The sequence below is a fragment of the Urocitellus parryii genome, chromosome 1 (assembly GCF_045843805.1).
Source record: "Urocitellus parryii isolate mUroPar1 chromosome 1, mUroPar1.hap1, whole genome shotgun sequence".
Taxonomy (NCBI): domain Eukaryota; kingdom Metazoa; phylum Chordata; class Mammalia; order Rodentia; family Sciuridae; genus Urocitellus; species Urocitellus parryii.
In genome coordinates this window covers 269,241,157-269,263,409 of record NC_135531.1, presented here as the reverse complement: position 1 = coordinate 269,263,409, position 22,253 = coordinate 269,241,157, and the positions used below count along the sequence as shown (strand labels likewise).

At 39.7% G+C, this 22,253-nt stretch overlaps 1 protein-coding gene across 1 annotated transcript in view; it reads right to left on the bottom strand.

The window, feature by feature from the left end:
• Mogat1 (monoacylglycerol O-acyltransferase 1) overlaps nucleotides 1-18,452 on the bottom strand; it is a 38,162-nt gene extending 19,710 nt beyond the window's left edge. The window contains exons 1-2 of the mRNA XM_026390445.2: nucleotides 18,317-18,452; nucleotides 230-408 (exon numbers count right to left, since the gene is read on the bottom strand). Coding sequence (XP_026246230.2) covers nucleotides 230-408; nucleotides 18,317-18,410 — 273 coding nt within the window. The 5' untranslated portion in view covers nucleotides 18,411-18,452. The remainder of the gene's footprint in view (nucleotides 1-229; nucleotides 409-18,316) is intronic.
• Between the last annotated feature and the right edge of the window lie 3,801 nt (nucleotides 18,453-22,253).

The window sequence follows — 22,253 nt, the reverse complement described above, 5'->3', positions numbered from 1 at the left end:
AGGAAGGCCCTCACCAGATACTGACCCCTTGATATGGATATCCCAGCACCCAGAGCTATGAGAAATACATTTCTTCTATAAAATTCCCAGTCTCTGGTATTCCGTGATAGGAACACAAAGTGAATTAAGGCACTCCCGCTGAAAAGGAAAGAGCTTGATACAGGAGATGAAAACAAATGTCCACCTTCCAAACTCAATATAATAGTTCATAAAAAACAATTCTACTCACATGAATTGGAAAATAGTCCTTAAAGTACTTCCAAACAGGCCAGTTTCTGATCCAGCTGGATCTCCTGCCTCCTTGCTCTGGGGTCCGCCAGTCAAAATAAAGCCATGTCAAATAAGGGATGTAAAGGAACCAATAGTTGTATATGATCAGTATCACAAAGATGCCAACACACACCTGAGCTGTAAGAAAGAGAAAAGGTTCATAGAATCAGGATCAGTTAGCACCTGTTCCCTGTACTGCAATCAGGTACCTCACACTGAGCCTTAGTTCAGGTGAGCTAATACAACAAGACAGAAATAATACAGTGTTGTTTAATGTTTACTATACACCAAACAGGAACTCTGCCTGGGTATTGTCATTTAATCCTTATGAAGTCACGACACCAACACGGTGATCATAGTACTTTTTTAATATTTTTGGTCCTGGGGATCAAACCCAAGGATGCTTTACCACTGAGCTACACCCCATTTCTTTTTTATTGAGACAGGGTCTTCCTATGTTACTGAGGCTGGCCTCGAACTTGCAATCCTCCTGCCACAGCTTCCAAGTTGTTGGGATTATAGGTGTGCATCACTGACCCTGGTCATTATACACTTACTGGTCTTTCTACAGAAAGGGAAATAAAGGCTAATAGAGGTGAAGGTTTCCCAGGTCACACAGTGTACACCAGGTTGATCTGTTTGAATTCAAGGTCCATACCCCCAGCCATGGCCCTGTGTCACCACCTCTCCAACATGAAAACTGGAGGGGTGCAGAGATTTCCTACACCCAACATGAAAACTGGAGGGGTGCAGAGATTTCCTACACAAGAAGTCCTGTTGTTAAGCTCGGCATGGTGATACACACTTGTAATCCCAGTGGCTTAGGAGGCTGAGGCAGGAGAATCTCAAGTTCAAAGCCAGCTTCAGAAGCTTAGCAAGGCCCTGAGCAACTTAGCAAGAACCTGTCTCAAAATAGAATATGAATAGGGCTGGGTTGGGCTGTGGTTGTGGCTCAGTGGTACAGCACTTGCCTAGCACATGTGAGGCACTGGGTTCAATATTCAGCACCACATGAAAATAAATAAAAGGTATATTGTGTTCATCTACAACTAAAAAATTTTTAGAAAAAGAGGGCTGGGGATTGGCTCAGTGGTTGAGCACCTCTGGGTTCAATCCCTGGTATCAAAAAAAAAAAAAAAAATCCTGTCATACTACTTTCATTGAGCCACCTTCATTCAAATGTCCTCAAAGAGGGCACATTTTAGTAACAAACTTCATTTTCAGGAATTTTATTCTCATAGACAAAAATAGCATATGAGGAACTCTGTATATATCAGTGCGTGTGATTTCTTGCCACTTTTATAATGAAAGAGCAATTCAAATTTTATTTCCCACTTAATATTATAGCTTCGAAATACATGGGCACTCAGCATCATGGCGCAGACCTGTAATCCCAGCAACTCACAATGCTGAGGATCACAAGTTCCAGGGTAGCCTTAGCCTCTTAGCAAGGCTCTAAGCAACTTAGGGAGACACTGTCTCAAAAAAAAAAAAGAAAAGAAAGAAAAAGGGGCTGGTGACGCAGCCCAGTGGTAAAGTGCCCCTGGGTATGATCTCCAGCACAACAGCAAGGACAATAAAGATAAATGGGGCAAAAACTGACAAAACTTGACCTGGGTAGTAGTGACAAGAATGTTCACTTAAAGTAATCCACGAGGCTTAAGTTACACCTTCTTAAAATGTCTGTGTTATGTATTACAATTGAAAATATTTATAAAAGGAAATACATCAGTGGGAGAGAGAATACATGGAGACACAAAGCTAGGTATACTGCAAGTGCTCGTTAAACAACTACGACTTTAAAGAGTGCCATTTTGATTGTTTCTTCTATGAGGAGCTACAGTCTCCAATCCAATGCTGTTTCTGTCTCCAACTCCTACCCACTCCCTGTTCCTTCTGTCGTCAAATGACCCATCGAGTAGCTGAGTAACAGCATCTCGAAACCGCAGCTAATACTGACCCTAGATATAAATGCTTTTTCCTATATATACACACCCACCATAAGGTTTAATATATACATTAGGCACAGTAAGAGATTATCAAAGATTATAATAAAATAGAACAATTAGATCAAATATTGTAATAGTTCTTTAAAACATATTGTTTCATTCTGGAATTTTCCATTTAATATTTTTGAACTGCAGTTGACCAGAAGTAACTGAAACCAAGGAAAGCAAAAACTGTGGATAAGAAGGAACTACTGGATATAAACACATACCGAGATTCTATATATAAGTAATTTTTATAATAAGTTATATATATATATGTGTGTGTGTGTGTATGTATATACATATGGGTATATATATATATATATATATATATATATATATATATATATAGGTCCAAAGCAGGACATGTATTTATATGTCTCAATACATAGAAGTCGGTACATTTTCCAGTATGGATTTAACAACATATGTAAGTGAACCTCAGGAGACTGACTTGCTACTCTCTGCTACTCTTTCCACCATGTCTTAAAGGTAAGAGAGTGAGTAGAAGATCGAGGAAGTATGTGTCCTCCATACCTCTGTGGGGTGTTTTATTGCATTTTGGGACTTCCAAGAAACTTTCCATGAGTCCAGAATCAAGGCCAAAAGAGTGCCCTTGGCCCCATTCCTAGGAGGATCATTCCCTTGGCTTCTCTCTGCCCAGGTCTGAGTGCAGGTGATTCACCAGTGTTGGTTCATCTTCTGTTTACTTTAGGAAGGTGTGCCAAGAATTTACAAGAAACATATACAGTCTTCTGTACTTAAAGCTAGATCAGGTGAGCCAAGGTGGAGCCGAGGAGGGAAAGGTCAGCCATTGAGTGAGGACCATCTCCTGCCATTTTACCTGGGGAATCTTACCTCAGTGACCACATCCTACCGACCCACAGTTACCACCCAGTTAACCCCTATCCGTGAATTAATAACACTAATTAGATTAAAGTCCTTATAACCCAATCCTTTCACCCATAAGCTTTCCTGCATTGTCCACATATGGGCTCTGGGGGAACACCTCACACAGAAACCATAATAACCGCCTTTGATAGAATTTGGCTGGAGCAACTTTTCTTAGCTCTCCACTTTCACTCCTTTATCTAATGACAGCATCTATCTCCAAAGCTGCTGAGAGAATAAATGACAAGGCACAGCTAGTACTCTGCAGCCTGGAGCCATTGTTACAAAAATCTAGTTTACTATTGCACATTTGAAAAATGCACAAAATTAGAAGCAGACAGATTAACAGCTATATTCCTGTTAAATTTTTCCCTTTTTGTCTTTTCCCCCCATATGAATGAATTATGTTTTTTTAACACAGCAGATCAAACATTATCTTTCATTCTGCATTTTATCAATTATTGTGATCTCGTCGCATTAGCTGTTTGGTATTATAAATTTGGTATTATAATCTCTTCTTAAATTTTTAAACAAATTTTTAGTTGTTGATAGACCTTGATTTTATTTATTTATTTATTTATATTGGTGCTAAGAATAGAACCCAGTGTCTCACACATGCTAAGCAAGTGCTCTAGTACTACTGAGCCCAAGCCCAGCCCTTAAATGTTATTTTAATGACTAATCAACATTCTCTTAGTTTTGATTATCTGAGCTTCTAACAAATTATCTCTATAAATGTCATCCGAAATAAAGTTTCCTCACAGTTTAATATACTTTATGAGATAAAAGGTAAATACTGGGTCGGTAAGCAGAAAATTCGTTGTCACTTGATATGCTTTGACACTCTGGTATCTAGAATTGTCCTAATAAATTCCTGTTCCACATATTGCTTCATTCCTTTATAGTTCATATCAGAAACAGAACCAACATAGGTTTTGAAATTCCTTGATTCTAAATTGGATTGAAAGAAGAAAATGCTATAAAAACTAGATGATTTGGTAACCTCTATTTAATCCTATTTTTATCTCATTAAGCAATCCAAGGTAAAAAGATTCTTCTAAATTGGAAGTCAAAGAGAAGGTGAAGAGGTCAACGCCAATACATTGTAGAAGTCAGTATGAAGGTTCCTCAAAAGACTAGGCATGGAAACACCATCTGACCCAGCTATCGACTCCTCTGTATTTATCCTAAAGAGTTACAGTTGGGCTGGGCCTGCGGCTCAGTGGTAGAGCACTTGCCTAGAATGTGTGAGGCACAGGGTTCGATTCTCAGCACCACATATAAATAAATAAAGATCCATTAACAACTTAAAAATTTTAAAAAAAGAGTTACAGTCATCATACTACGGAGACACGTGCATGCCTTTGTCTATAGCAGCACAATTTATAATAGCCAAGTTATGGAACCAGCTGAGGTGTCCATTAATGGATGAATGGATTTTTAAACGTGGTATACATCTATAATGTAGACAAATTTATAATGTATAATGGAATTTTATTCATCCATAAAGAACAAAATTGTCATTTGAAGGAATATGAATTGGACTTGAGAGCAATATGTTAAGTAAGACGAAAACCAGACTTAGAAAATCAAGAGTCATATATTTTATCTCATATATGGAAGCTATAAAGAAAAAAAGAAAAAGAAAAAAATGAGGAGTGGACTCATGAAACCAGAAGAGAGAGCGATAGGGTAGAGAAGGAGATCTGGTAAGGGAAGCAGGTGGGAAAAGGGAGGCACTGGAGAATAAAATAGACCAAATTAGGTTATGTGCATGTATAAATATGTAACAAGGAATCCCACTATTAGTATAATACATCAATAACAAAATTTAAAAATGCAAGTTGATACCATTTTTTAATTAGTGTATCGTAGTTATATGTAATAGTTGGGTTCATTTCGACCCAATCATACATGCATGGAATTTGATCGTCTCCATTTCAGCCCCAGGTGCCCCCACTTTCCCTTCCCTCTTCCCTTCCTCTCTACCTCCTTCTTTTACTCCACTGATCTTCCCTGATCTTTATGTTTAGCTTCCACAGAGCAAAACAATCAACCCTTGATTTTCTGAGTCTGGTTTATTTCACTTATGAATCCTCCGGTTGATACCCTTCTAAATCATCCAGATTCACAAACCAAGTAGAAATGAACCCTTGTATTTTAGCTGGATTGACGTGATATACTGGATGAAAAAATCATAAAGCAGCCTCTTAATCACTTACATGCTACTTAACTCCCATAGATTCTGCTTCACTTAATTTCTGTTGAGGTATAACTCACATAGCACCACTTTAAAGAAAAACAATCCAATGGATTCACCTATTTCAGATATTTCATATAAATGGAACAGTATTATAAGGTGAGCTTTTAAAATTTTCACTTTACATCAAGTTTTTGAAGCTCATCCAGGTGGTAGTGTGTATCAGCACCTTTTTTCCCTTACATGGCTGACCGATGTTCCTGTGTGTGAATGTTAACAGTTTGTTTATTCATTCATCTGTTGTTGATGGACATTTGAGTTGTTCCTACCTTTGGGCTATTGTAAATAGTGCTACAATGTCCCAATCACTTTAACAGTGCAAAAAGTCTCAAACAAATAAGGCTCAGCCAAAGTCTATGTGTCATCATTAGATTTAGTATCACCAACGAAAAAACAAAATTATATGCCTGTTGATATGCTGTAATGGGAAATATACCCAATCATCTAAACAAGAATGGGCTTATCTTTCTCTCTATCTCTCTCTCTCTCTTTTTTTTTTTTTTTTTTGGTCATACTAGGGATCATATCTGGGGCTTTCCACATGCTAGGCAACACTCTGCCACTGAGCTACTTCCCCCTTTTTATTTTTTATTTTGAGACAGGATCTTGCCAAGTTGCCTAGTCTGGCTTTGAATCTTCCATTCTCCTTCTTCAGCCTCCTGAGAGCTGGGTTTACTGCCTGACTCAGATTATGGGTCTTTCTACAAGATAATTGGCTGAGGCTGTTTAAAGAAAGCAACCTTGCCAAGCACGGCGGTATAGGCCTGTAATCCTAGTGGCTCCAGAGTCTGAGGCAGGAGGATCAGAAGTTTAACACCAACCTCTGCAAATTAGTGAGGCCCTCAGCAACTTAGCAAGAGCTTGTCTCAAAATAGAAAATAAAAAGGGCTGGGATGTAGCTCAGTGATTAAGTGTCCCTGGGTTCAATTCCCACTACCAAAAAAAAAAAAAAAAAAGAAAAAAAAAAAAAAGGAAAGCAGCTTTGTAAAAAATTAAAAATAAAAAAATATAATGTTTGGGGCCTGATCTAGTTATGAAGTAAAGGTTGAATGAGACAATTGTATCACTGATATATTTCTTGGGCATGATAATAGGGGTGTGTGTTGTGTTGCTAGGGATCAAACTGAGGGCTTTGCACATACTAAGTACATGCTCTACCACCAAGCTACATCCCCAGCCCAAATGATTTTGATTTATGTAGAAAAATTCTTGTGTTCAAGGACATATTACAGAATTTAGAGATGAAATGCCATGATGATTACAACTTAATTTCTATTTATTTATTTGGTACCAGGGATTGAACCCAGGGGCACTTAACTACAGAGCGCTGAGCCACATCCACAGCCCTTTTTCTATTTTTATTTAGTGATCGGGCCTCGCCGAGTTGCTTAGGGCCTCTCTAAATTGCTGAGGCTGGCTTTGAACCACCATCCTCCTGCCTCAGTCTTCCAAGCCTCTGGGATTACAGGTGTGCGCCACTGTGTCCGGCAATTAACAATTTAATTTCTTACTTTCAAATGTTTTGTCAGCATTGCGTGTCTGGTCTGGATGTCTTGTATGTGTGGAGAGAAAGAGAAAGGAGAGGAGAGAGGGAGAAGGAGAGAGGAGAGAGAGAGACAAGGAAAGCAAATGATGAAGTGCTAAAATGTTCAACAAGAATGTTTTCTTGTTTGTTTGTTTTTAGTTTTTTGTTTTTTGTTTTTTTTTTTTTTTTTTTGGTACTGGGGATTGAACCCAAGGGCACTTAACCACTGAGCTATATCCCCAGCCCTTTTAATTTTTATTTAGAGACAGGGTCTTGCTAAATTGCTTAGGGCCTTGCTAAATTGCTGAGGTTGGCTTTGAATTCGCAATCCTCCTTCTCAGCTTGCCAAGCAAACCTCTGGGATTACAAGTGTGAGCCACCTCGCCCGGCAACAAGAATGTTTTTTAATTTTTTATTTTATTGTTGTAAGAGGGCTCAACATAAGATCTACCTTTTGACAAATTTCTAAGTGTACAATTCTCTACTGGTAACAATAGGTACGATGTTTGTGACATAATAAAATATATATATACATATTTGGTCTTGTGTCCAGCTCCTACCATAGAGCTCCTTAAACTATTGCAATTTCCTGATTAAGAGGGGTGCGAAGTGCATCTTTTCTTCTAATATTTGGACTTTGACCTGGGTTCCTGACACAGAGCTCCTAATGCCCTGGAATTTCTGGGTGACTGCAATGTCTTTATTCTAAGGAGGCAACAGTTGGTGGATTGCTGGTTCGGGTTGGTCAGCCATGATTAAAAGTTTAGGACCTTCAGCGCTACTCCTACCCTCAAGTAAGGGGAGAGGGACTGAAAATGGAGTTAATAACCAATCATGCCTACATGACAAAGTCTCTAGAAAATCCCCCAAATACTGGGTTTAGAGAGCCTCCAGGTTGGTGAACACATCCAACATACAGGCTGAGATGATGGCACAGCCCAGCTCCACATCCACTGTAATAAACTGGCAAGAGCTGAATGTTTCCCTTCCTTCTGCACACCAGATGCTGAGTTCAGGGAGAGGGTTGTGGGAAGCCCCAATCTGTAGCCAGTCAGAAACAGAGGTCACAACCTGAACTTGAGACTGACAAAGGAAGCAAGTGCAACCTAGTGGACTGAGCTCTCAGCTTGTAGGATCTATCACTAACTCCAGGGAGAAAGTGCCTGAGTTGAACTGTAGATGTCCAGTCGGCATTCGGAGAACTGAAGAAAGGTGGGGTGGGGAGAGGCAGCCTTGCACCGCTTTCAAAATTAACTCAAAATGGAAGACAAATCTAATATAAAATGCAATACTATCAAACTCCTAGAAGATAACATAGGACAAAAATCTAGGTGACCTTGAGTTTGGCAATGAGTATTTAGATATGACACCAAAGGCATAATCCATGAATAAAAGAACTAATAAGAAGCTGGATTTGATCAAAAATTGAAAATAATTGCTCTGCAAAAGTAGGTGAGTAGATAAATAAATTGGTAGATCAGACATTGGAATATTTTTCACCATGAAAACAAATGAGCTGTCAAACCATGAAAGGACCTAAAGGAAACTTAAGGGCATATTAAAAAGTAAAAGAAGCCAAGCTGAAGAGCGTACATACTGTAGGACTCCAATTCCATGACATTCTGGAAAGGTGAAACTATGGAGGCATTAAAAAGGTAAGTGGTTGCCAGAGGTTAGGGAAGAGGGAGGGATAAATAGGTGAAGCACAGAGGATTTTTAGAGCAATGGAACTACGGTGAATTGTGCTACAGGGAGGGTACTTGTCATTCTAAGTTATTCAGACTCATAGAATGTAAAAAACCAAGAGTGATCCTGAGATAGAAACCTAGGGGAACAGAAAAAGACAGACAGACTGGATCTCAAGAGAAAAGCACCCATAAATCATGGCATTTGCAGATAAATGGATGTAGTTGGAGAATGTAACACTAAGTGAAGTAAGCCAATCCCCCAAACCAAAGGCCAAATGTTTTCTTTGATATGAGGATACTGACTCATAATGGCGATGGGGGAAGCATGGGAGGAATGGAGGAATTTAAAAAAAAAAAAGGAGGTAGGGGAAGGAAGGGGGAAAAAGGTAGAAAAGATGGTGGAATGAGTTAGACATAATTACCCTAAGTACATATATGAAGACACAAATGGTGTGAAAATACTTTGTGTACAATCAGTGACTTTAAAAATTGTGGTCTGTATGTGTAATATGAAACGAATTGCATCCTGCCATCGTGTGTAACAAATTAGAATAAATAAATAATTTAATTTTAAGAGAGAGAGAGAGAGAGAGAGAGAGAAGCACCCATGAGCCGTGGAATGCAGGAGATGGCCCTGAATTTTTGAAATGCAAGACAAGCATCAGTGAGCAACCCAGCCCAACCCTTAGCCCCTGCTCTTGACCCAAGCCCTTGACCCCTGTTCTTCCTGCAAAAGGTAACAAGAGCAAACAAGTACAAGGAAAACTGGCAGGACATTGTGTAACTCAGCCTTATTACACCTCTATCCAGCCTCTGGCAATGGTCCTTCCTTAAATACACGTGCCCACACCAAGATGTTATCAGCTGTCCCTCTGCAGATGGCTAGCAATCTCCCTTGAATGTGTATTTCTTGCTTTAATGCCAAAGGCTTCTTAATCTGCAGGTGGCCAACATGCTCCTTCACATTCTCAAAATGGTAGGCATTCTCCACTGCCCCCCCCCCAAGCCATGTGTAATTTCCTACTTTATCCCAAAAAACATCCCTCCCTTGAAAGAGTCCACATTGTCCCTTGGATGTGCATCTGCTTTCCTAAGTAAATCTGTGCCTATAACTGATCCCTGCTGAAACTCATTTTCATCAAATGTACCATTGGTTCTGACTCAGGTCCCCCTCTCCAGAAGCTCCGCTGGTGACAAACTCTAATGTAAAGTATGGAGCTGGGGTGATAGTGGCGGGTCATCGTGGGTTTAGCACCTGTAACAAATGTACCTCTCTAACTGAAGATGGTGACAATGAGGGAAGCCAGCCATGTGGGGGATGGGTGGGAATCTCCATATCGTTTTTTTTTTTTTTCTGAGAACTTCAAACTGCTCTAAAAAGGTTAAGTCTTAAAAGCATTTTTAGCCAATGGTATTTATAACGTGGAAAAATAGTTGGTTAGTGGAGCACAAAAGAAATACCCAGAAAGCCTTTAGAATAATTATGACTTGTTGAAAGGACTCAATAAGTGTTAGTTATTAGTTAGCTGCCAGTGACTACTTGAGACTTTTTAAAACACCAGTTTCTTAGAGTTCAACCCAATGTGTTACCTGATTTCTTCTCAGGTACATACATTATATGGATAAAAATAAAATTTTTAAAATAGGCAAACAGGAGAAAAGGATTATACCACAATTTTAACAATGGTTATCTCTAGACAGCAGTATGGAACTTTTCTCGTCTTGATAGGAGACAGACAGATGTGAGTGGTGGGAACAAGAGGTCCAGGGAATAATTCTATAAACTAGGCCCACAGTTCTGACCCCCACATGCTTTCTTTCCCAAGAAGCAATTTACCTGCAGCCCTGACTGGCGAAAGTGACAGGATATGTCACATTCCTCAGCAAAATACCTGTTATCCGCAAGAGAAAATCAGGCCCAAATAATGCTAATAAGAGAACCCAAGCTAGCCTGAAGGGAGAACTTTTGTGACCTTTTCCACAAACCAGATCCTGGAACTCATGGAGATAAGGATAATTCCTCCTAATCATAAAATCTGTAAGAATTTGTGGCTAAGAATCCAATCAGAACCACTCAGCATGGACCAAAGTGACCTAGAGTGGTCATGACGGTAGGGACTTGAAAGTCTGATGTCATCCTGCTGTCAGTCGGAAGTCAAGAGGAGGACCTGGGTACAACTCTCTGGAAACTTCTCTGGAATCCCTAATAAAACTGGAGTGCAGGAGAGGCACACGTCCCTCTACTCTCTGAGAGGACCCACTCTCTCCCTTGAGAGTGTCCCCTTTCCCTAGCCCTTCAATAAACTCATGCCTGTTACTTTGAGCGTCATGTCTGAAATCTTTCTGACTTGATCTCAGGGCCTTCCCGCTGCCTCAGTTTCCTGGAAGGCCCCAGCCCTGTAATAGTTTCTTTTAAAAACTCACACATTTTCCAATTTTTTAATAGATAGCGTGAATTATCATATAAAATTATTTTTAAAGAAATAAAATGATTCTACTGAAGAGAGTAAAAGATAAAACCAAGCTTACAGAACAAGACTACTTATGTAAGAATATTCACATCTTTAAAATGATTCCATTAAATTCCCTTGAGCAGCCTATTAGTGGGGCAATTGCTGGAATACGAATAAGGTCATTGGATTAGGTCACAATGCTGCATCAGAAAAACATTACAAAGAACGTTGAAAGTTAATTTACTTTCATTAAATAATGGCCAACATTAAGAAATAATTTAAAATATTTATTTGGTGCTGGGCATAGTGGCTCGCACCTTTCATCCCAGAGACTCAAAAAGCTAAGGTAGGAGAATCTCAAGTCTGTTTTTTTAACCTCAGCAATTTAGCAAGACCTTGTCTCAATAAAAAATTAAAAGAACTAGGGATATAGCTCAGTAGCAAAGCAACCCTGGATTCAAGCCCCAGTACCAACAACAACAATAATAATAATAAAATATTTAATTCATATATGTACCTTTCCCATTTTCATGCAAGAAGTTTTTGGTTTTTTCCCCATTATGATTGTTTCTACAGTTACTTTAACCATTTAATATAAAACATAGAAAGTAAATGGAATGCAGAAGCAAGTAATTCTTATTCCTAGAGGCATTATACTTCTAAACACTAATTAATGCCATCTGTTGAATATAAAAATGTAACATCCTTCTGATTTTAAAAATTCTTATTTTTAAGAGAATTTATCTTCTGGAGTTGTTTTTTTGTTTTTTCCTTCCTTCTTTCTTTTTTCTTTTCTTTCTTTCTTTCTTTTTTTTTTTTTTTTTTTTGTTTGTATGTGTGTATGAGGAAGTGGTATTGGGGATTGAACCCAGGGGCTCTTCACCACTGAACTATATCCAGCACCATCACAAACCCTTTTTGAGATAGTTCTCACTAAATTGCCCAGACTGGACTCAAATTTATAAGCCTCCTGCTTCAGCCTCCTGCATAGCCAGGATTACAGTTGTGCGCACTGCACCTGGCCCTGTGTTTGTCCAGATGGTGCTAAAAGTTTTCAGATCCCTTTGCAGAATTCTGCAGCATCATTTTCCTCATAGGTGGATCTAATCCACACAAAATTTTAAAAGCATTACTTAAAGGGAACAGCATTTTTCTTGTTTTACAGCAAATCCAGCATTTGACCTACTTCTTTGCCTTAAAAAAGACACATAAACTGGCTGTGGTGGCTCACGCTTGTAATCACAGCGGTTTAGGAGGCTGAGGCAGGAGGATTGCTAGGTCAAAGCCAGCCTCAGCAAAAGCAAGATGAAGAGCAACTAATGAGACCCTGTCTCTAAATAAAATACGAAAAATAAGGCTGGGGATGTGGCTCAATGGTTGAGTGACCCTGAGTTTGATCTCTGGTTCCACCAAAAAAAAAGGCACACAAATCCTAACAAGGATACGTTAACACTGTCCCACGATCTGAATATTTCAGAAAGTTTCCAAGCTTAAAGGCAGAATAAGTATAGCCACCACTTGAAAGCCATGGAGATAGTCCATAATACAGGGGGCGCATGAGTGTGCATCAAAGTCTAGGCCTCTCGAATAAATCAAGGGAATGTTAACATGCCCCCCCAATTTTCCAGATTAAAGGAGATTAAAAAAAACAATGACAACAGAGCAAAACAGGTGGATTCCTTTGCTGTAAGAGGACATCAGTGGGGCAATTGCTGGAATACGAATAAGGCCGTTGGATTAGGTCACAATGCTGCTGCATCTGGGTCATCTTCCTGATCTGGCTATTTGTATTGTGGCCATGTAAGGGAAGTCCTTGGTTTTAGGAAATACATTCTGAAGTATTTAGGGACAAAGGGAAACCAGGTCTGCAACTTATTCCAAAAGCATTCAGAATATAAGAATATGGGGAGTGGAAGAAAGAAGAAGTAAGAGACAGGAACAGAGGACAAGAGCAGAGGAGGGGGAACACGGCAACCTGTGAACGTTTAGGGAATCTGGATTAAGGAATATGGGAATTTTTGTAACTTATATAATTTTTATTTTCTGTAGTTATTGTTTCCGAAATTATTTCAAACTAAAGGGTAGAAAAAAAATTAATGGCTCTCCTGGAGATCCACGGAATCAAAACCTCTGGGAATGTGCACTTTGACAAAAATCCCTAGGTGATAATGAAATGGGCTCTGAAATTTGAAAACATGATAAACCCATACAGTAGAAAAGTCACATTGTTAGATGTCAGTTCTTTCCAAATTAATCTATAGACTGATCTCAAACAAAAATGTAATCTCAATCAAAGTCCCAGCAGGCTTTGTGTCTGTGTGTATGTATGTGAAAATTGAGATGATATTAAAATGCATATGAAAATTGTAAGGATCTAGACTAATCAAATCAACTCTGGAAAAAAGCATAGAAGTTTGAAAGTTTGAGGACTAACACTACCTGACTTCAGAAATCACAAAGCTATAATAAACAAAATAGCATGCTACTGGCATCCAGATAAATAAATCTTTGGTGCAGACTAAAGATCCAGGGGCTGGGCAATGGTAGTTAATTCACAGCAGTATCATTTGTGAAAGCTACAATTTAAATATTCAGTAGATGAAGAGACAATTCCCAATATATCCCTTCAACATAATACTATTTAGAAACAAAAAGCAATAAGCTATTGAAATACACAGCAATAAAAATGAGTGTCAAAATCATCATGCTGAGTTGAAAGAAGTCCAATAAAAAAGGAACACATGAGATTCCATTTACATAAAACTCCATAAATGCAAACTAACCCATAGTGAAAGAAAGCAAATCAGTGGTTGCCTGGGATGGGGGCCCAGGAAGGAAGGGTATGAAAAATCTTTGGGGGAATGATGGTGATATTGACATTTTAATTGTGGTAATGATTACCTACCAAATTATATGCTTTAAATATGTGCAATGTGTATTTTAATGATATCTCAAGAAAGCTGCTTAAATAAGCAAGCAAACCCATTCAGTAAAAGATGTTGGTTTCACCACTTACTTATATGTGGGCTTATACTTCTTGAGCTTTAGTTTTTCCTAAAAAAAAAATAAAATAAAATAAAAAATATAATAATACTTGCCATGGGGTTGTGGGTAGAAAATGGTCAATAAATATTTCAGTTTTCCACTTTGTAATTTACAGTTTAGTGGTATACCAGCTAATAAGCATGTTTCAATTTCTTGGATATTAAGATTGGATCACAGGTATTTAACATTTAACTCAATGCAACAGTATCTGATTTCATAATTAAATGAAACATTTTGCTCTTTTAAAATATATCCCAAGTTTAAACTATTTTTTTTTTGGGGGGGGCTGGGGATGTGGCTCAAGCGGTAGCGCGCTCGCCTGGCATGCGTGCGGCCCGGGTTCGATCCTCAGCACCACATACCAACAAAGATGTTGTGTCCGCCGAGAACTAAGAAATAAATATTAAAAATTCTCTCTCTCTCTCTCTCCTCTCTCACTCTCTCTTTAAAAAAAATAAAAATAAAAATAAACTATTTTTTTTTTTCTGGTGGTGGCAAGAAAAGCACATTCCAGGATTTGAATTAGAGATCTTAAAATATATAGTTAATAAAAGACTTCTTCTTGTGACTGGAAGTAACTACATGTCAACTCCTTATTTGGAAATTCACAATTAAATGGAAAGAAGTTACATTTATCTTTCCTGTAAGAACTGAAATGTAGAGTAGTTAAACGGTCCCATAAGATGAGGAAAAAAAAATTGCAGAAATTCTAGCTAATATATGAAGAAAGAATAATAGAATAAGCAAACTGCCATTTTGTAGTATCAAAACAATTCAGGCAAGGATCATGGCTTAAGCCACTAAGGGAAAGGCCAACCAACAGCCAGGGGGAGTGTTCCTTCACAGCACTGTCACCCCTCAAATTAATTCCTTCTTGGGCCCATTGATCAATCTCAGACACTAACATGGGTCACCCAGACGCCACGTGCATCCTGATGAGATGGAATGTGAAACACACAGCAGCATGTTGGAAGAAGTCCTGCCAAAAAGGTTTCATCTAAATCTAATCAAACCTTTAGCTCTGTCTTCCATTTTAAAAGAAATACAGGGCATAGGAGAACAAGTTAACACTACATAGAAGTGAAAGACCCCCGTATCCCTGTCCAAGGAGAATCACACGAAACACTGGCTGCAAAAGCAAGAGGTGGTTTATTGAGACACAGGCGCCTGCGGGTGCCCAGCGGAACCTCAGCCAGAGCTTTGGTGAACTGGCACACCGGGCTTGGGGATACAGAGATTTTTATAGGGTTCAGGACAGGTTTCGAGTGCGCAGCAAGCAACAGGTTTCTTATTGGTCATTTTGAACCCAGCATATAGGTTACCTAAAAGGTAAAGTTGTTTTTCACTTTATGTTTCTGGAAAGACCACGTAAAAACCACATAATTGCACTCTGCTCTTTCTGTTCCTGCTTGTTCAGGCATGTCCTGGGGCCTGGCTTTCTGTTCTTTCCCAACCATCCTGTTCTCAACTGGCTACCCTTAACTGATCATCAGATAAACATCTCCCTTAACTGATCATCAGATAAACATCTCCGGTGCTTTCGTAGGTTTGCAACATACCCTGATAGTTTTGTAACTGGGCCTGGGGTTACTGGGCTAGGGTTTTTCAGAAGCAATCAGATAAGTCCACAAAGTGATCCTTCAATGCATTCCTGACAAGAAAGCAAATTTGTTAGTGTGGTTCTACATGAAAGATATAAAACCAAATGCAACACGTGGGTCTTGTTTGGATCCGGGTTCAAATTGCCAGTAAAGATGAATTTCTGACACAACACAGGATATCTGAATATGAACTTGTCTTAGATGATTTTAAGCAGGATTTGTTAACTACACAATATGTGACAACAGTACCAATGGCTATATATAAAACACTTTTAAAAAATACATACTAAAGTATTTATGACTTTAAGAACATCATAATTTAATACATTCTTAAATATTTTTGTGAAACAATAGATAAAATAATAGAGCAAATTATTAAATCACTATAAACAAAGGTAACAGGTCTATGAGAATTCATGCCCTGTCTCTCTGTTTCTGATGAATTCCATAATACAATTGCCAAAATAACATGTTTCTAGTACCACAAATGTCAAATGTATGATAGAAAAATGTTTAAACTAATTGTCTGCAGAGTCACTGTTGTTTGATTCAACTTTGGCCTGGCTTCCTGAGCTCCTGTCACATTCCAGTCACTAAGCCAGTAACATGCGGCACATGTGGCTGAACCACCTACTACTGAGCCATGTGACTTTGTGCAATCTACTTCACCTACCAGATTCTTCCTTGTAACATGAGGAAAATATAGTCCCTACCTCAGAAGATCACAACGAGGATTATGTGAGTTAATACTCCCAGGGTGGGTAGCTGCTATTCTGGGCCATAGAGTGGAAACAGTCATAACAAGAACATCTTGCATATCTTCTGCTCTGGGTACTCCTTCACTGAGCTTGTCAAATAGCCAGAAAGGCCTTTCTCAAATAGCCACAAGCATAGACAAATACAATCAATGGCATACAAATACAATCAATAACATAAAAACACAATCAATGATAAGCACTATGAAAGAAAAGGACAGTGAGTTGTGAGAGATTTGCTGCATGATCAGTTAGGAAGTCAGGCTCCAGTGTCAATACAATGAAGCAGGCACACAGTGTTGAAATAGAGACTTTGGGAAGAATACTTGGACTTACATCCAGCTCTTCCATCTATGTAACCTAGAACAATTTACTTAACCTCTTAATTCCCTCATCAGTACAATAGTGCAGGAATAGTCCTTACCTCATAGGGTTGTTGATGAGGATGACAGGAATAATAGTGGAAGGTGCTTAGAACAGCAACTAGCATACACTATGCACTAAATAAGGTTGTGTTAAATGAGGTTGTCTTTTTATCTCTTATTATCTTATTATTGGTCCTTTGATTCAGAGCTAAATGGAGTATAATGCTACCAGCCCGGCCTCATAGTTTGGCCTTTAAGAGCCTAATGAGTTAATATTTTAAACTACCTTTTTCCTAGGCCCACACTACAACCACTTAGAGAATTCCTTTATAAAGCCCTGATGCAAAAGCTCTGTTCTGAAGTGAATGAATTAGAAATGCTAGGAATGGAGCTTGAGTGTCCCTATTTTTCAGAAGCTCCTTCGGTGATTCTCACATGCAGCCAGGGTTGAAAAACACTGATCCAGACATTCAACATGTAAATACCATTTCAAAAGTGTAAAACTCTTTATAATGAAATGAGCTTATTATTCAGTCCCAACAGTGTACAAGTCATGATCTTAGACCACACAGATGATTTTTTGCTTTCAGAAGAGTTTAAGTTCCCATAGAAGGGCTTCCCACTAATTCCTTTGGCTTTTGTATTGCTGCTTGCAAATATGCACTTCCAAACTTGAAATATACATGTGAACAGTGTGTACCAGTTTAAAAAAAATAATAATTCCTTTTGCCTTTCCCCACCTCCTTTTATTCCAAGAGCACAATAAACATTAAGGAGTCTCAGGTAAGCCTTCCTGGGCCACCTGGGGGTTTGGCTTGTGCCCTTTAACAACATTTGTGGGCTTAACTTGGACACACCTTGAACACACTCCTGGGTCAGATGATTTTCAGATATAACACTCAACTCAACCCAATGTCTGGTGAGTTCTTTGTAGAAAGGCGCCTTTCTACCCCCAGAAGATAATAAACACGGAAAAGTTAAGGAGGCTATTTGCCCTAAAGGTGTGGAGAACAGTTTCAAAAGTCTAGGCATTTGAATCAACAGCTCCAGAAACATTACCAACTTTTGAGGGACTGAAGTGTAAAGTTGTATTGCTTGATTGGTCATGGTTACCTTCAGCAAAAATTCACCAATATGTATATTTATAGCCTATGACTATATATTTATATTTATAGTCTATGACTTTTAATGTGGGTAAGATATACCTTACTTTAAAAAAAAAACAGCATAAAAGAAAATACAGTTGGTAAATAAGTTATTTGCTATGAGGTTCTCCTGGGAGAAAGAAGCCAAAGGAGAGTCCCACAATAGCTCCCAACGCCCTCCTTTGACCCGCCTGCTCTGAGAGGACAGGCCTGCAGAGTTGGAGGTTCGAAGCCAGTGGTCGGACAGGGACTGTCCGGGGCGAGGTGGCGCGCCCGGGCACCGCGGCGTTTGCCAGGTCTTCCGTGTGCAGAGCGCGGGGTCGTTCTTACCCAGCAGTAAGAAGGTCACCACCCACTGCAGCGCCGCCGCCGTCTGCAGCCGCCGCGCCAGCGGGATGTTGAGCGGCGCAAACTCGATCTTCATGATCGCTCTCGGCGAGAACCGCGCCTACCGCAGCCACTTGCACCTTCCTCGGCGCCGGCGGGAAGTGTGGGGCGGGATCCCGCCTCAAGCCAGGCACCCACTGGGCGGAGAGGAGCAGGCGGGGACAGAATTTCGCCTAGGGTTGGGGGACGCACCAGGGCGGAGGCTGGGGGCTGCCAATCACTGGCGCCCGGCTCTGGCGCGGGCCCAGAGCAGCAGCCGCCCAACCCACGCACCCGCTGGCGCGCAGGGGTCTCGGGAGGAGCGCGAGAAGGCACAAGGGACAGATGCTGGCGGGCTCTCGCCGACTGGTCTGGGACCTAGCGGCTCCACCCGGATCTGACCATTGTTAAGCTGATGGACCACCAGCAATTGCTTCAGCAGCCGCCCTTAAATTCACCCCTCTCCTTTCTCTGGAATGAATGAATGGTATAGTTCAAGGAATCTCAGTTCAGCTGGGGAAAGTCGGGGGTCTTAAGTCTGTTGATGTGTGCCCCCATAGTATTCCCAAACTCTGTGGGGAAGCATAGGAGCTGCTTTCTCAGTTTTGTGTCCTCAGATCCCTGAAAAAATCGTAGACTCCTTTCATTTGTTCATTCACTCAATACGCATTTAGTGTGAATCTACCACTTGCCAGGAGCCACTTCGGGTTTTCGGGATACACTGGATAACCAAGTGTCCGTGTAAAATAACAACTCTGCTTTAGGGAAATAAAATGTTTTTTTTTTTTTTTTTTTCCCCTGGGCCAAATATGAATGATCATGGTCTTGGAACACAAGGATTCAAGTTACCCGAAGAAAGTCTTAAGTCAATACATTGACCGTGATCAAAGAGACAGCAGGCTTCGGCAAAGTAGAGAAGGCTTTCCTGTAGGTTCCAAATGTTACCTTCTAAAATTCTTGGCTTTAGGGTTGGTGGGCTAGAGGTCTGCTAAACTTCCTGATATGTTCTGAGAAGTTTATCTGGAAGTTGATCAATTAGTTACAGGAATGTTAGGTCAGATACAGAGGTTAAGGTAAATGGGTACTAAAGGGTCTAAAATAGCGCAAGATAATTTTGGCTTTGGACCTACAACCTTCCATCTCTCTACAATTCCCATGTACATGGTCAGCCAGGTCAAACTGTCTGCAGGATTTTTAACAAAGAACTTCAGTTCTCACATGTCATTCATTGTCTTTTTCTCAGAGTATGTCTCATGAAGCAAAGACAGGTATAAGTAAAGTAACTGTACAACTGGATGTATAATTGTAAGCATGACCCTACTGTGGATAACTAGAAGATTGTAGGAGCCTAGATTGGAGGGTTAGAGATGTATCTGAAGAAGCTCCCTTAACTTGAGGTTTAACAACAGATTGTGTTAATTTGTCATAGGAGAGTGGAGAACTGAAGCTCTAAATCTCAGTTCTTGTGTTCCAAAAAAAGAAAATTTAAAGTCAGACCCGAAAAACCAAGCAAGAGAACTCTACTGTAAGTGAAAGTAAGGTCAGTTTCAAGCAAAAGCACTCTCAAGCAGAGAACGAAAAAGGAAACAATGCTGCTTCCAAAGTTAATGTTGTTTGATGTTCACCAAGAAAACTGGGGTCCACCTTCTGCCATATTCACCAATCAGATGTCTATCTCCTCCTTCACATTTGGCGAGGGGAATTTTTAACTCCAAAAATTGTTCCTCTCCAGAACTGTCATGGCAACCTCCTATTGGGGAGAGGGGGCTTCACCTACAAATCCATTCCATATGGATGTGGGTACTGAGATCAATGACCATGGGGATTTCATCAGAGTGTGCCTACACTGTTGATGAAATTTCCCTTCTGGAATACATTGAGAAATCTTTGGCCATGAGTCCTAATTTTTTTTTTTTAATTCTTTGGAAATTTTTAGTTTTTAATTTTTTTCCTTTACTTTTTATTGTGGGTTGTTCAAAACATTACATAGTTCTTGACATATCATATTTCACCTTTTGATTCAAGTGGGTTATAAACTCCCATATTTACCCCGTATACAGATTGCAGCGTCACATCAGTTACACATCCACTGTTTTACATATTGCTATACTAGTGTCTGTTGTATTCTGCTGCCTTTCCTATCCTCTACTATCCCCCATCCCCTCCCCTCTCATCTTCTCTCTCTACCCCATCTACTATAATTCATTTCTCCCCTTTGTTTTCTTTCCCCTTTCCCCCTCACTTCCTCTTGTATGTAATTTTGTATAACCATGAGGGTCTCCTTCCATTTCCATGCAATTTCCCTTCTCTTTCCTTTTCCCTCCCACCTCTCACCCCTGTTTAATATTAATCTTCTTCTCATGCTCTTCCTCCCAACTCTGTTCTTAGTTACTCTCCTTATATCAAAGAAAACATTTGGCATTTGTTTTTTAGGGATTGGCTAACTTCACTTAGCATAATCTGTTCTAATGCCATCCATTTCCCTGCAAATTCTATGATTTTGTCATTTTTTAGTGCTGCGTAATACTCCATTGTTTATAAATGCCACACTTTTTTTTATCCATTCATCTATTGAAGGGCATCTAGGTTGCTTCCACAGTCTTGCTATTGTGAATTGTGCTGCTATGAACATCGATGTAGCAGTGTCCCTGTAGCATGCTCTTTTTAGGTCTTTAGGGAATAGACCGAGAAGGGGAATAGCTGGGTCAAATGGTGGTTCCATTCTCAGCTTTCCAAGAAATCTCCATTATGCTTTCCAAATTGGCTGCACCAATTTGCAGTCCCACCAGCAATGTTCAAGTGTACCCTTTTCCCCACATCCTCACCAGCACTTGTTGTTGTTTGACTTCCTAATGGCTGCCAATCTTACTGGAGTGAGATGGTATCTTAGGGTGGTTTTGATTTGCATTTCTCTGACTGCTAGAGATGGTGAGCATTTTTTAATGTACTTACTGACTGATTGTATGTCCTCCTCTGAGAAGTGTCTGTTCAGGTCCTTGGCCGATTTGTTGATTGGGTTATTCGTTTTCTTATTGTTTAATTTTTTGAGTTCTTTGTATACACTGGATATTAGGGCTATATCTGAAGTGTGAGGAGTAAAGATTTGTTTCCAGGATGTAGGCTCCCTATTTACCTCTCTCATTGTTTCTTTTGCTGAGAAAAAAACTTTTTAGTTTGAGTAAGTCCCATTTGTTGATTCTATTTGTTAACTCTTGTGCTATGGGTGTCCTATTGAGGAATTTGGAGCCCGACCCCACAGTATGTAGATCGTAGCCAACTTTTTCTTGTATCAGACGCCGTGTCTCTGATTTGATATCAAGCTCCTTGATCCATTTTGAGTTAACTTTTGTGCATGGTGAAAGAAAGGGATTCAGTTCCATTTTGCTGCATATGGATTTCCAGTTTTCGCAGCACCATTTGTTGAAAATGCTATCCTTCCTCCATTTCATGCTTTTAGCCCCTTTATCAAATATAAGATAATTGTAGTTTTGTGGATTGGTCTCTGTGTCCTCTATTCTGTACCATTGGTCCACCCGCCTGTTTTGGTACCAGTACCATGCTGTTTTTGTTACTATTGCTCTGTAGTATAGTTTGAGGTCTGGTATCACTATACTGCCTGATTCACACTTCCTGCTTAGAGTTGTTTTTGCTATTCTGGGTCTTTTATTTTTCCATATGAATTTCATAATTGCCTTATCTATTTCTACAAGAAATGCCATTGGGGGCTGGGGATGTGACTCAAGCGGTAGTGCGCTCGCCTGGCATGCGTGCGGCCCAGGTTCGATCCTCAGCACCACATACCAACAAAGATGTTGTGTCCGCCGAGAACTAAAAAATAAACATTAAAAATTCTCTCTCTCTCTCTCTCTCCTCTCTCACTCTCTCTTTAAAAAAAGAAAAA